The sequence below is a fragment of the Sander lucioperca genome, chromosome 21 (assembly GCF_008315115.2).
Source record: "Sander lucioperca isolate FBNREF2018 chromosome 21, SLUC_FBN_1.2, whole genome shotgun sequence".
NCBI classification, from domain to species: Eukaryota; Metazoa; Chordata; class Actinopteri; order Perciformes; family Percidae; genus Sander; species Sander lucioperca.
This window is the reverse complement of record NC_050193.1, coordinates 28,256,740-28,270,214: the sequence shown is the minus strand read 5'-3', so window position 1 is coordinate 28,270,214 and position 13,475 is coordinate 28,256,740. Positions and strand designations below refer to the sequence as shown.

General features: G+C 41.6%; 1 protein-coding gene across 2 annotated transcripts; it reads right to left on the bottom strand.

Annotated features, from left to right (window-relative positions):
* Positions 1-6,012: 6,012 nt before the first annotated feature.
* ddx5 (DEAD (Asp-Glu-Ala-Asp) box helicase 5) lies at positions 6,013-11,979 on the bottom strand. 2 transcript variants are annotated; one of them, XM_031320978.2, is made up of 13 exons: positions 11,727-11,979; positions 10,701-10,878; positions 10,475-10,571; positions 10,245-10,378; positions 10,076-10,141; positions 9,716-9,857; positions 9,349-9,509; positions 9,071-9,243; positions 8,864-8,974; positions 8,682-8,743; positions 8,539-8,598; positions 6,989-7,210; positions 6,013-6,760 (listed from the first exon to the last, which is right to left on the bottom strand). In XM_031320978.2, the coding sequence occupies exons 1-13, from the start codon at positions 11,777-11,779 to the stop codon at positions 6,351-6,353; spliced, it is 1,869 nt and encodes a 622-aa protein (XP_031176838.1). In that variant the 5' UTR covers positions 11,780-11,979; the 3' UTR covers positions 6,013-6,350. The 2 variants fall into 2 exon arrangements, with proteins under 2 accessions (XP_031176838.1, XP_031176839.1); XM_031320979.2 differs by having other exon boundaries at positions 6,529-6,760; positions 6,976-7,210.
* Between the last annotated feature and the right edge of the window lie 1,496 nt (positions 11,980-13,475).

The window sequence follows — 13,475 nt, the reverse complement described above, 5'->3', positions numbered from 1 at the left end:
TTGACTTTATGTTCTTGGAGTTTTTTTTTACTTCAGTGCATTCCAGTAATTTTTCATTGGTCTGCTTTCTCAGAAATGTGTTTTCTTACAGAAATGGTCTCTGAACCGGAAACAGTTACTGCTCTCTTATCAGCTCCATGCAACACAAGACATGGCAGCCAGGACATTATAAAACACTCACTGTTTCCACATTGTGGTTAAATGTACATAGCAGAACTAGGTACTCAATAGCTGGATGTTTAGGATCATTATTAGCACTTGCTCTAATTGCCGTTAGATATCAGATGTGCTCCCTCCATTTCTGTTTTTAAATCTGAGCTAAAGACTCATTTTTACTCACTGGCCCTTTTCACCAAGTAAACTCTCAATCTGTTATCATCTTTATAATGTTGTATTTGTGAATTGCTGCTTGTTGTCATGTTCGCTTTGTGTTTTCATTCTACTTTTTATTATTTTACATTTGAATGTTCTTTTATACAGCACCGTAGTGCTTTTTTGTACAGCACTTTGGTCAGCTTAAGCTGTGTTTAAATGTGCTCTGGAAATAAACTTGACTTGTTCAGATAGATAGATAGATACTTTATTGATCCCCAAGGGGAAACTCAAGGTCCCAGTAGCTTAAAGACATCACACACAACATACACATAAATCACAAACAGGATGATAAAAAAGCAAATCCACATGAATAGCATGACATGACAAGCAATTTTAGATTTGCATGTGTTCTTTATCCCTGTTTGTTGGTAGAAGCTTACATAACAACAACGGTCTATCAGATGAATATGACTAAAAACAGTAAAGGGGAGAGTATGGAATCTTATCGAGTGGGTTATGATAAGATTTGCATAGCATCAGAAAAGTAAGGTGCAGTATTAATAACACTGGAAAGATGACATAACAGTGAAAAGGTTTAACTTGTTTAACGCACACTTAATGTAATTGCCCTTGCCCTGTAATTGGCTATCAGCGTTTTTGGCAAATGCAGCAGATCCCTAATTAATTCATTAGTGGACTTATTCTGTAACCTCAAGGATTGGTACACCTGACATTCCCAGAGTACCGATGGTTATCAGACACACACCCAGTGAAATTGCCTCTGTGGTATACAAGTAAGCTGATAACAAATGTATAGATTGTAAAACTCCAGTGCATGCAAAGTATCTCATGTGCGGGTGTAATGTGTTGTTATTGTGAGCACAAAACACATTTGCAGTGATGCGGGTGGGTGGGAGTTGGAGTCGATCGTACTACAGTCGAACAATGGGACTTCTTTACGCCTCGAGGGAAGAAAATGGTTCAGCATGCTGCTCCGTCTCATACTTGCAGTGGGTGTGTCTGACACACGCCCAGAGCAGTTACTACTCAAGCCAACACACACATACCTGAAGGGGAGAGGGAGGGATTAAAAACAAGGAACAGAAAGATAGGAGTGAGTGACAGGACAAGGGAGTGATAATTGAGGACAACACGAGTCTCACGTGGCCTTGATCTGTATCCCTAGCAGTAAGCTATTTAAAGCGGATATATATTTTTTCTTTACAAAAAAATGTATAAAATGACCGTGTGGAAGGGGTTATCTGTACCAAATCAAAGAATTATTACCAAAATCTGAATCCCACCTCTGCTTTACAGAGCTTTATAGAGACTTTCAGCTCATTGTTTTGGTCATTAGGCCCACAACTTTACTGTTTTGGTTCAGACTCACCGCTCTCATTGTGTCATTTCCAGACCCTTTTGCGCTAAAACCTGCACATGGTTCGCCTCCAGGGCTTTCTGCCCGAAAAAGTTTATTTTGTACCCAAAACACAATTTATTCCTAAACTTCACCAAGTAGTTTGTATCAGTGGTGTAGTCTAATGTATTGTATATATATTGGCCTATATATATGGGCATATCTAGTGGGGGGTCTGGGTGTCCTCCCTCAGGGTTATTTTGAGTGTCAAAGACTTCACTTCCTGCATTCTGACACACTTTTATGCATCAATTTACGGTAGAAATACCTTTATTTAGCCTATGCGAAGAAGAAAAACACAGATGACAATTCATCTATATGAATAGATACATATACAAAATACAAAAATACATATCTTTGATCATATATAAAAAATATAATAGAAAGTATGTTGTAGCGTGTCATTGGGCATTTTTAAGTGGGTATATGGAAATCCTGGAGCTTTCTTAGTGGGTATACTGCGTATACCTGCGTATCACGTAGACTACACTACTGGTTTGTATTGCATAAACCTAAGATTTCTGGCAGAAAACCTGCTGCACACTACCTGCTCTGTACCAAACGTCATCTAGTGAACATAATGGAGCACTTAGCGGCTTAGGAGCCAGATGTTAGCAGTTGGTAAGGACCAAAACAGAGCTAAAAGAAGAGTAAACTTTGTACTTACATTTGCCAGGTGGACACAAACAGACTCCAGATGAATGATGTTGCTCCGTATTTGCCAGATGTGTAAATAAGCAACTGTTTGCTCACAATATCAACTTAAAGGTGATGAAAGTCAATGTTACGATCACAACTTGTATCCGCTGGCCCCAAAGGGCAAATAAAACGACAGAAGTCAGTTATTGCAGGTTTAATAATTAACTGCCATTAAAATGTGTCAGCATTCATTGTTAGCCATACTTAATGTAAAGTGCATATTAAACCAGGACAAGTTCAGAAATAGTTGATATTTAAAAGGTCCAGGCTAGGCCAGCTGCATTGAGATGGGGAGGGGTTGGACACAATGTAACCCCTCTCTTACTCACAAAAACAACAACAAAATAAAGTTGGTATAACACTTCTCTAGTACTATTTAGGCTTCACAAATGTGGTATTAATAAAGGAAGGGTTTTGAATTATTTGCTACAGGTGTTCATGGTATTGTGTCCAACCCAACTGTACTTCAATCAGGCATGACCCTCCAGTTCCAATTCCACATTGTGCAATCCATCTGAGATAAGCACCTTTACTTCCACCTGTTTGCCTTTCCATTTAGTAAATCATGAATAACCTGTTTCACTTTGGTTCCTTTATTTATTTAATAATAATTTAAATAATGTATTATTTTTTTATTGATCCCCAATTTACACTCTGTTTGTTAGAACACACTAGCCTGGTCCTACCAGACTCTGGTCCACTAGCCTGGTCCTACCAGACTCTGGTCCACTAGCCTGGTCCTACCAGACTCTGGTACATTTCATTGGTCCAGAGAGTCTGGCCACTCTCCATTGACAAGTGTTAACTTCCTTGAAGGCGGGTACTCTGTTGAAGTTTAAAACTATTGGATCTGTCCAGAGCCACTCTGGATCTGCCATAACCAATCGCTAACGTTTGGTCGTGACGTCGGCTTAGCATCGCTAGCGTTAGCCTTAGCCTTAGCCAACTCCTTCACCACTAACGGAGCGAGCTGGAAAATCAAACTGTTCCCGAACCCCGTGGGGAGGAGGGCCACAACATCATGGCCACCAACACAACTCAGCAAAGACTGTTCTTGCTCGGGCTTTAACTTCTGGATATTCGGCAGCGTTGCCACAACGGACCGAATGGCTTCACTCACATCTTTCTCCGCCATTACTGAACTACAACTCAAACTAGCGCACGACCTCAACGTCATCGTTCTCAGCCACTCCCTCTGTTCGCTGATTGGACCGCCAAATATTTGGTCGGAGAAAACCCAAGAATATACTGAAGGAAAATGAAAATTGAGCGGAAGTACATAGGAGGGCGGAGCCAGGCTAAGAACACACTACACACAGGCCTGAAATACACACACATGCTCAGGTCCTTTACATGCACAAATGGAGAGATGTCAGAGTCAGTGGTGCTGCGATTGTTGGAAAGGGGCCCTGAGTGGTTGGGGGGGTTCAGTGCCTTGCTCAAGAGCACCTTGGCAGTGCCCAGGCATTTCTCCAGCTACCAGTCCACACTCTGTACTTTGGTCCGTACGGGGACTTAAACCAGCAACCCGCCGGTTCCAAACCCAACTCCCTGCGGACTGAGCTACTGCCACACAATTAAGTAAGTAAGTAAGTGAGTGGGAAAGTGAGTGAGTAAGTAAATTAAATGTTTTAAACATGACAAGCCACATAGGCCAAAATGTAATTATTTACTTGTACATACTAGGGATGCCCCCTTTTAGTGGACTTACAGTTGTTTTGGTCCTGGTCGACTTCTTTGGTCGATCATTTTTTTATGCTATTTCATGCTGAATGACTTATTTCCAAGAAATGTATGAGCACGTCGCTGGTAAACACAAGATTTAAAGTGGTGATTTTGCATGATTCTTTGTGGAGAAACTCAGTTTTAGAGATCCAGTCGATTAAAACAACTAATAGATTAGAGGATTAAATCATATGTGTTAGTCTAGAGTAGACTAAGAATATCTTTAGGACAGCCCTAGTACATACTGTATATACCGGTAGAAAGCACTTGCACATACAGTACATACATACTCCCATTTATATACCCTTATAGTCATTCTCACGTTTTGGATGCATGTATAACTGCATGAGTATGCATGTAAATGCAAGTGCTTTTGTAACAGTATATAAACTGTGCAAGTCATCAATTTTGGCCTAGGTGGCTTCTTATACAAGTTTAACAAGTTTTGTATGCAAATGGTGCTGTCAACAGCAGGGTGTGGATGGCTGCCACATACCTGGATGAAAGAAAAAAAAAAGCAATTGACTCATAAAACAAGACGCTGAATAGTATTTACACAGCAAACGTTCCACACATTCAGGCCACGGTGTAGAAAAAGCTATTTAAATCAACCGCACCCTCAGCACTCCTGAGCAACAGGTACTGTTCACCGAGAGATCTAATCAGTGTAATGACAAGGTGCTGACCTATGACCAGGTTTCAGTCTTTGACTATATACACGTTCAGATGGAGCAGCAGTTCTTGTGTGAAACATGAGCACAGATCATCTCAAGCTCCTCAACCTAATACCCAAATTGACTGAAATGAACAAACACACTTTGTATCAAACACTTGGTGATCATTGGCCCAGAGGTGTCAGTAAAACTATTTAAATGTTCCACAGCTTTAAAAATATAACCTGTATCACTGGTTTCACCCAGAGCGGTAAGAAGCTTTTATATATAATATATAGAACATGTACTACATGTAGTATAGTTTGCTCATATCAGAGTGACTCCTTGAAACACTTCAGATCTAAAAAATGTAATTTCATGAGACTCGAGGGGATCTGTGACATTTTTAGATTCATTCTATCTATATATCTATATATTTACAAATGGCTTCATAGTTAAATATTTAAATGTATAGAAAAATAGTTCAGATTTCTTCTAACATATCTTAGATCTGCAAATGTGCTTAATACATCTAATCTTTAATATATTTCTTTTGTATTCTTTCAGATAAAACTGTAGGGGTAAGAAAAAAAAAGAAAAAAAAGTCTATATACAAGTTACTCCAAGGGACATACATGATGTTCCCAGGTATATTATTTATCTTGTAAGGAGTCCTTGGCTGAAAACAGACTGAGAACATTGAGCTCTAGGCTTTAAAAACTACACCAAAAGGCGTTATTGGAATGTGATTTTAATTTATGCCAAAGGGACGGATGTAAAAGGATCATTAGCGTCACCAAAATACCAACCTTACAAGTCATCTTTGCCATCATGTGGTAGGCACAAGACTGACAGGGAAAACTAGTTACCAATCCCTCTTTGCTGTTGGTACACAATGTAGGAAGAGGTGATGTAACATTTTATATTTTTGCTGCATGTTTCCACAACACTAAACCTTAGACAGTCTATGCACTAAACCCTGCAGTTGGTTACTGCAAATTTAAATATAGTACATATGATACTGTACATCTCAAGTGCCTGCTGGTACGAGAGGTTACTAAAGACTGAGCAGGATTCCTAAAGATTTGTGAAACATGACACCTGCTGGACAGAAAAAGGTAGTACCAGCGTGTTATTTTCCTCAGGTATAAACAGCAGCCTAGTGATTTAAAGTTAGAAAGAAAAAACAAAGCAACAAGTTTCTTTTTAGGTTTTATTTTGAAAGATCATGCAGTGCACTTCCAAGTTAGGAGCTTAACATCACTTTCAATGATACACATGAAAAACCAGTACATTTGTAATTACCTAGTACAAAACATAACTAAACATTACTGAGGAATGTAACAAATTAAATAGTATAATAGGAAAACAAGTGTGCAACACAACTACTGCTGCACTGCAGATCTTAAAAGGCTTGATAGAGGTTAAAGTTGTTTTTGTAACCCTGTTGTGTAAATACAAAAAAAAAAAAAATCTGGATCAAGTGTACAACTTAAAACGAGACAAAAGCAATAATTTACTTTTTCAAGTGTACGGTGTGTTTACTGAGAGAACTGAGGAGGCATGGGGTATGGCACCAGCGGTGGAGGATGGTGCTGCGGAGCCTGTGCCTGGGGGAAGGGGAATGGGGGGTGACCAGCGCCACTTGGCGCGCCACCCTTAGCAAGAGCAAACTGTTGGGCCTGGAAGTTCTGGCCTCCGAAGGCTCCAGGTTGGCTGTTAAAGTTGGACTGTCCATTACCATTGTAGCTGGCTCCGCTCAAGCCATTGCCACTGCTGTTATTGCCCCCATAGCCTCCATTCTGTGAATTTGTGCCATAAGTTTTACTTGGTCCGTTGTCAAACCCTCTACCATTATCCCGGTCCCTAAAACTGCCAAAATCACGCCTTCCAGAATACCTATCCCGACGGTCATCTCTGTAGTCACCACCTCTGCCTCCCCTTGAACGCCCTGGAAAGGAAAACACACTTAAGGACAAAGACACTGGTACTTTGTTTTTTTTTTTTAAACAAAAGTTTAAGCAAAAATTGTATTGAGAGAAAGTTTAACTGTAAATTGTCTGAGATACAGAAGTTAATGATAAACCCATCCCATTCTCAGAACAAACAAAAAGGAGGAGCAGAAAAAGAGTGGCTGCAGTTCACTGCGCAGTTTCTGTATCTCACCAATTGGATTTACCTCCTCTGTCTTCCGCCATTTGGAGGAGCTTGGGGTTGATAGCCTGGTTGGCCTCACGGAGCACAGCGATGAGGTCACTGGCCTGCCTCATGTTGTTGGGAGTGAAGAAGGTGTAAGCTGTGCCTGTCTTTTGGCTACGAGCTGTTCTGCCAATGCGGTGGATATAGTCCTCAGAGTTGTTGGGGTAGTCAAAGTTGATGACAAATTTCACATCTTCCACATCTGTAAGATTGTGTTGCAGTGTGGCATAAAGGAAAAGGAAGGCAGCACACAAAGATGTGCACCAGCGCCACCACAACAACCAGATCAAAAACAAAAAGTTAGTGGGGTCATGAGGTAGGAATGGCTGGAAAATCCACAAAGCTGCAAAAGACTTAACTAAAGATATGTATTTACTCCTTGGGGAGACTACGGTGGGAAAAGAGAAACGATGCACACTCCATTGGATTCCAATCCCAGTGGGCTAAAATACCCCCACCCCCCTCCCTTAAACCACCCTCCGAAAGAATGGATCAGAAGTCTTACCATCTTTTGGAGTATGCATTCACTAGTCCATTCCCATTGCAGCACACGCCCCACATATTGTCAAGTGACCCACAGGTGTCGCTATACAGTAGGGCTGCTATGCACACTACTGCCTCCTAGTGTGCTTGAACTAGCACTTAACCAAGGTCCCTTTGTCACGCCCTCACGAGATGCTTGCTATAAAGCTCACACTGCAGTGTCTCTTGCCAAAACTGTAGATCTGAACCAATTTGCAGGATGCCTACAACAGTGCATCCCCACTCTCGACATGGCAAGATTTTTCCAGACCCAGTGTTCACTTGATCATAATGTCTCTCGTTGGCAGGTCTCGACATGACTTTGAAACGCAGGCGAGGGAGGAGTGTGGGCTTGGATTTTGTCCAAGTGTGTCCAGCTAGCATGTCCCACTGTCACCAAAAGCGCCAGTAGCCATGTCATTACAGAGGTGAAGGTATGACCGATCAGACAGACTGCTCTTCCGACAGAAGTTTAGGAACTGCAATGTTAACGTTAACGCCACCCATGCTTTACAACGAGTCTACGCAACAGAAAGCACCTTCCAAATGACTCAAACAGCTTGCAATGCAGTGCCCAAACATACACGCAAGACAATAGGAGACAGTGTAGCTGGGCTTTGAGCTGGGACAGTTACAGAGCCTGGGTGTGTGAAGCAGTCCAAACCATTGCCAGAGAACAGACGAGCTATGGGGGAGGAACTGTGGCCAGCCCTCAAATCGCCCCCCCATTTTTAGGCAGGCCAGCGCACTATGCTGCACTTGGTTGGGCCTGGTCACCTCTGTATATCTGCACGACTGGGAGACCCGTGCCTCGCCAGTCAGGACACCTCCAAGAATCCTCCTTCCCCCTCTGGAGACCTGGGCTTGTCATGCCAAGGCCCTGCCATATAGACTGCTCCTTCAGGTCAGGGGAGAAACTCAGAAAGAAGCAGAAAAGTTAAAGAAAGCAAATACTTTCTTTTTGAAATACATAAAGAGTACAATACAGTTCAGGGGGGAGATACTGACCTAGACCTCTGGAAGCAACATCGGTTGCAATGAGAATCGGAGCCTTTCCATATTTGAACTCTGAAAAGATAACGGACATGATTAAACATTTCCTGAAAGTTTTATAATGATTAACTAGTGATTTGCTGGTGACGTAAGCTTACCATTGAGAACCCAGTCTCTTTCCTGCTGGCTTTTATCTCCATGGATTCCCATACCTGGCCACCTAACAGGATTGAAGGTTTTAAATGTTAATCAATGTCTGAATGCTCATACAAGTATTTGAGAACAGTAAGGTCAGTACAACAGCCAAACCGTAAATCAGCATTTTCATTTCAACACTTACCCATCCCTTCTCATCCTCCTGGTGAGATCATCACAGCGCCTCTTTGTCTCTACAAAGATGATGGTCTTATTCTCCTTCTCACTCATGATTTCTTCAAGCAGACGGATAAGTCTTAAAAAGAAGGGAAAAAGTGGTCACTAAAATTGAATTCTGTAACGAATTTATTACGTTACCTAAAACAGTTATGAACATTGGCACATTACTCACTTGTTCTCCTTCTCTGCATCGTTGCAGACATCCACGATTTGCAGGATGTTGTGGTTGGCACTGAGCTGGAGGGCCCCAATATTGATCTGGACGTACTCCTTTAGGAAGTCCTCAGCCAGCTGGCGAACCTCTTTGGGCCAAGTGGCACTCCACATCAGAGTCTGACGGTCAGGCTGCAAAAACAGGAACAGTTAGCAACACATTCCCTTAAGGTAATACACAAGTAATGAGGCGATCAACTTCTGTATGCATTTATAGCCATCCAATCAAAAACATACCCTGATTTGGTCAACAATTTTTCGGATCTGTGGCTCAAAGCCCATGTCCAGCATTCTGTCAGCCTCATCCAGGACAAGATAAGTGCACCGACGGAGGTTTGTCTTTCCAGCCTCAAGGAAGTCAATTAGCCTTCCTGGAGTGGCGATGCAGATCTCGACACCTTTAATGGAATTAAATTATTGGTCATTGTGAGAACTAAGCACTCCAACAACTGAGGGTTCGTATGAAAACATTGTATTGCAAAGTAAGTAACATGTTTGTCTTGGTGGATGGTGCATACAGAAACGTAAAGAAAAAAAATTCAAGAACAAATATGTACAATATGACTGTTTAAACAATGAGAAAAAAAAAAAAAGGCTATAATACCTCTTTCCAGGTCACGGATCTGGGGTCCCTTGGGTGCTCCTCCGTATATACAGGTGGTCTTCAGGCGAGATGCTCGGCCATACTCTGCAGCCACCTGTTGCACCTGCTGCGCCAGTTCACGGGTCGGGGCTAGCACCAAGCACTGTCAAGAGGGAACGTACGGCTTGTCACGTCATTCAGTTCATTCAGAGTTAGAACAAGAAAGAGAAAAAAATATTTTCTGGCCACATTTAATCACACCACTCACTGCAGATCATATGCTCACTCACTCCTGATTAAAAAAAGTTCTGAGTTTTAATTTACCATCAAAGTGTATTAAAGATAAGACCAAAATGCATGTAAACTGATGTGACTACTTACTATAGGACCATCTCCACGCTCCAGGAAAGGCTGGTGGTTGATGTGCACAATTGCAGGCAACAAATACTGCAGAGAAAACATGCAACAGTCACTTCCATGAGGTAGACAAGAGTAACTCAGTATTAGTTCAATGTCATAACCAATGTTGGCGAGAGAACATTCAACTTACGGAAAGTGTCTTGCCAGAGCCAGTCTGTGCAATGCCGACCATATCCTGGCCACTGAGAGCCAGAGGCCAGCCTTGAGCCTGGATGGGTGTTGGTTCAGTCCAGTTCTGTTTGTTGATCACATCCATCACATAAGCTGCAGAAAAGAGGACCACAATTAATTGAGATGTACCAAACTCCCTTTGTGATACATTTCACCAATTATTTTATAAAAAAATAAATAAAAACTTACATGGGAAGCTGGCCTCATGGAACTTGGCAATAGGATTTGGACAGCTTCTCCCTTTAACTGTAATTGTTTTAGTTCTTCTGTACATTTCAACTTCTTGCTGCAAGATAAGAATGAAACAAGTTCATTGGTCATAACCGATTGCATAACTGCAACACGTGCAGAAAGGAGCACATGTGTAGCAGCGTTACATAAGATTTCAAAGACCATGCTGACTATAGTTACATACCGGAGACCTCCGGGTAACATCGGGATGCTCCTGGTAGAAGTTTTTCTCAAACTTTGGAAGCTCATCCAGGTTCCATTGTTTCTTCCGCAGCCTCTCACCTGGATTGCCGAACTTTCCTCCTCCACCTCCGCCGCCACCACCACGGTTACCACCAAAGCGAGGAGGACCGCCGCCATATCTGCAATTACATCAACAGTCAACAGTTACGTTCAGTCGCGATTTAATATGTGTGGCTGGGACAGTCAAGTAATTAACGATGTGACAATAGCGACTTAAAACGAACAGAAACACATTCTTAACTGCGTCATTCTGTGAAATACAGCTGCCATATACTTTCCAACCAGCAGAGGAACAATGGAAAAACAGCCGACATTTTGTATCCGCATTCATGCTGCCACATGGCGAAAAGCCGACTAGCCAGCTGTAGCAAAAACGGTACATGTTAGCGAGCGACTATTGTGAACTAAAAGTATTGCGATTGTTAGTACAAGTATAGCTAAGTTACATCCACAGGCGGTATTGCTAATAAGAGTTGCTTGCGGCGGTGAAACGTAGCGTCGAGTGAAGGGCCTTTCAGACCAACGGCAGCAACGGTACCGCTGCGCTTGAACCCCATTGTTTCCAATGGCTTGCGCCGCTATTCGACGCAGCGGCAGCGCACTGAACCCAAGCGGCAAACGCAGCGCAAACCGCGTTTGGTCTGAAGGGCCTAAGCTAACGTCAAGCTAACGTTAGCCTGAAGCGAACGAAAAGCCGTTGTGCCGGCGGGGACACGAGGCCAAACTAGGCCTTGTGCCAAGACAACGGGCCCTGTTCCGACCGGGCCTAGTGTAGATAAATAAAGCCAGCCTACTGCCTGTTATTCAAATTGGTATCGTTGAGTTCTCGGTTAAAAATACGTAAATAATGACGATTTTCTATCCCACATTCCTAGAATTTATCACAATTTAGTCAACTGATTATCAGTTCGAGGCTGTCGGCCATTTCTACGAATCATACAAACTCGTCTAAAACATAGAAACTTACCCTCTGTCTCTATCTCTGTCTCTGCCGCGGTCTCTGTCGGAATATCCAGGCATTATGTAAACAACTTGTATAAATAAAAAAGATAAATACCCTTCACTGTGGATTTACCACCGACTAAAAAACACGACCTACAGTAGCGCTGAAATGCCGGTAATGTGAAATCGAGGCCCGGTATATATTGCAAGAGGAAGTCCCCCTTCCGATGTATTAATCCGCCCTTCGGTTTTTCACTTCAGCGTCTACCGACTGGCAACATAGACCCAATGAAGAACAGTGAAACTGGGTTTTAAAATCACTATAAATCTTAATGGAAATATTACATATAGAGCCCATAACCTTCCACTGAATATATTTCATAAGGTAAGTTAGAGCAAGCAGAAGAACATAAGTGAGTTTAAAAAAAAAAAAAAAGAATCGCACACAAACATTTATGTAACGTTAGTCTGAATAAAAAAATCGGACACTATGTTTTGTATTTTCTCTTACATTTATTTATCTTTCCCGGTGTGTCCCTTTGATACATTGTGTTAAATAATTCAAACAGATGTTGGCGGATTGATATGTACGAGTAAGAAACTGGTAATGCGGCTATGACAATGCTTCCGATGTACGGTAAGTGACGTCATCAGGACCAACCCAAACATGAAAGAGACGAGTTTATTTCTCTCTCTCTATCGCTCTCTTTTGTATTTTTCATTTAGACCCGTGTAATGATTTTTTCACTCAGCTCCTGTTGGAATAACTAGACAAGGAAATGTTAAAGAATTATTAAAATGTTCCGTACAAAACTGCTACAGTGATGTTCAAAGTGTGGGTGAGGTCATTTAGGCTGCCTCTAAACTTAAAGGCGGACCAAAAAATAACTAAACTTTCAGTGGGTTGACTCACTATAGGCTACTGAATTCTTGTCTTAGATGATTGCGGTGCTACACCATGAAAACATAAAAGAAAATGTGTATTAATTCTCTGAGGAAGTGGCCTAAATAATGTAAGTCAAAATAGGGCTGCTCGATTATGGAAAAAAATATAATCACGATTATATCGGTCAATACTGAAATCACGATAATTTAACACGATTACTCGTTGACTTCTGGAAAGATGTTGCAATTATTGAACTTAAACAGTGGAAAAACATTATACATCAACAGTAAAAAAACACATACAACTGTGAAATTTGCCTTAATACTTTTCCTATTTAAACTTTATTTTTTCATTCAGAACACAAGAGAAAATAAGAGTTTACTTGCAAAACGTAATGAGCTAAAAAATTGTTTTTCTCGATTGTTCTGTTTTTGTGATCCTTGGGAGCCAAAATCATAATCACGATTAAATTTCGATTAATTGCACAGCCCTAAGTCAAAATACACAAACAGTGGAGCCTACAGTAATGTTTTGTCATTTTCTTAGCTTTGACCCACGTATTCCTTATACTGATTATACAGGATGCTCCTCAAAATATCAACCCTTGTTATCTGGATGAAGTCTAGCCTTCTGTCCTCTTTCCACTTAACGTAGCCAGTTTTCAAGACCTCTCTGTACTGATGCACTTGCATATTTACGAAACAATTAAAATTGTACTTGACACCTATTTTCCAACAGCCTAATCCATTCCCCCCTTTCCCTGCCCCCCTCTGAGCCATCTGCCAGACGTTTTTATCCAGAGTGATCATCAGTGAGTACACAGTGGGACGTCAGGGACATAAGACATTCAGATGTAAAGCACCTTTGCATCCCCCACATTTGACATTT

Excerpts from the sequence above, each read along its gene's own strand:
- ddx5 (XM_031320978.2), bottom strand. The coding sequence starts at position 11,779 with ATGCCTGGATATTCCGACAGAGACCGCGGCAGAGACAGAGATAGAGAC. Across the intron at positions 9,858-10,075 it reads AGCGTGGAGATGGTCCTATA|TGCTTGGTGCTAGCCCCGAC; the intron begins GTAAGTAGTCAC and ends CCCTCTTGACAG. Across the intron at positions 9,244-9,348 it reads AAATTGTTGACCAAATCAGG|CCTGACCGTCAGACTCTGAT; the intron begins GTATGTTTTTGA and ends CTGTTTTTGCAG.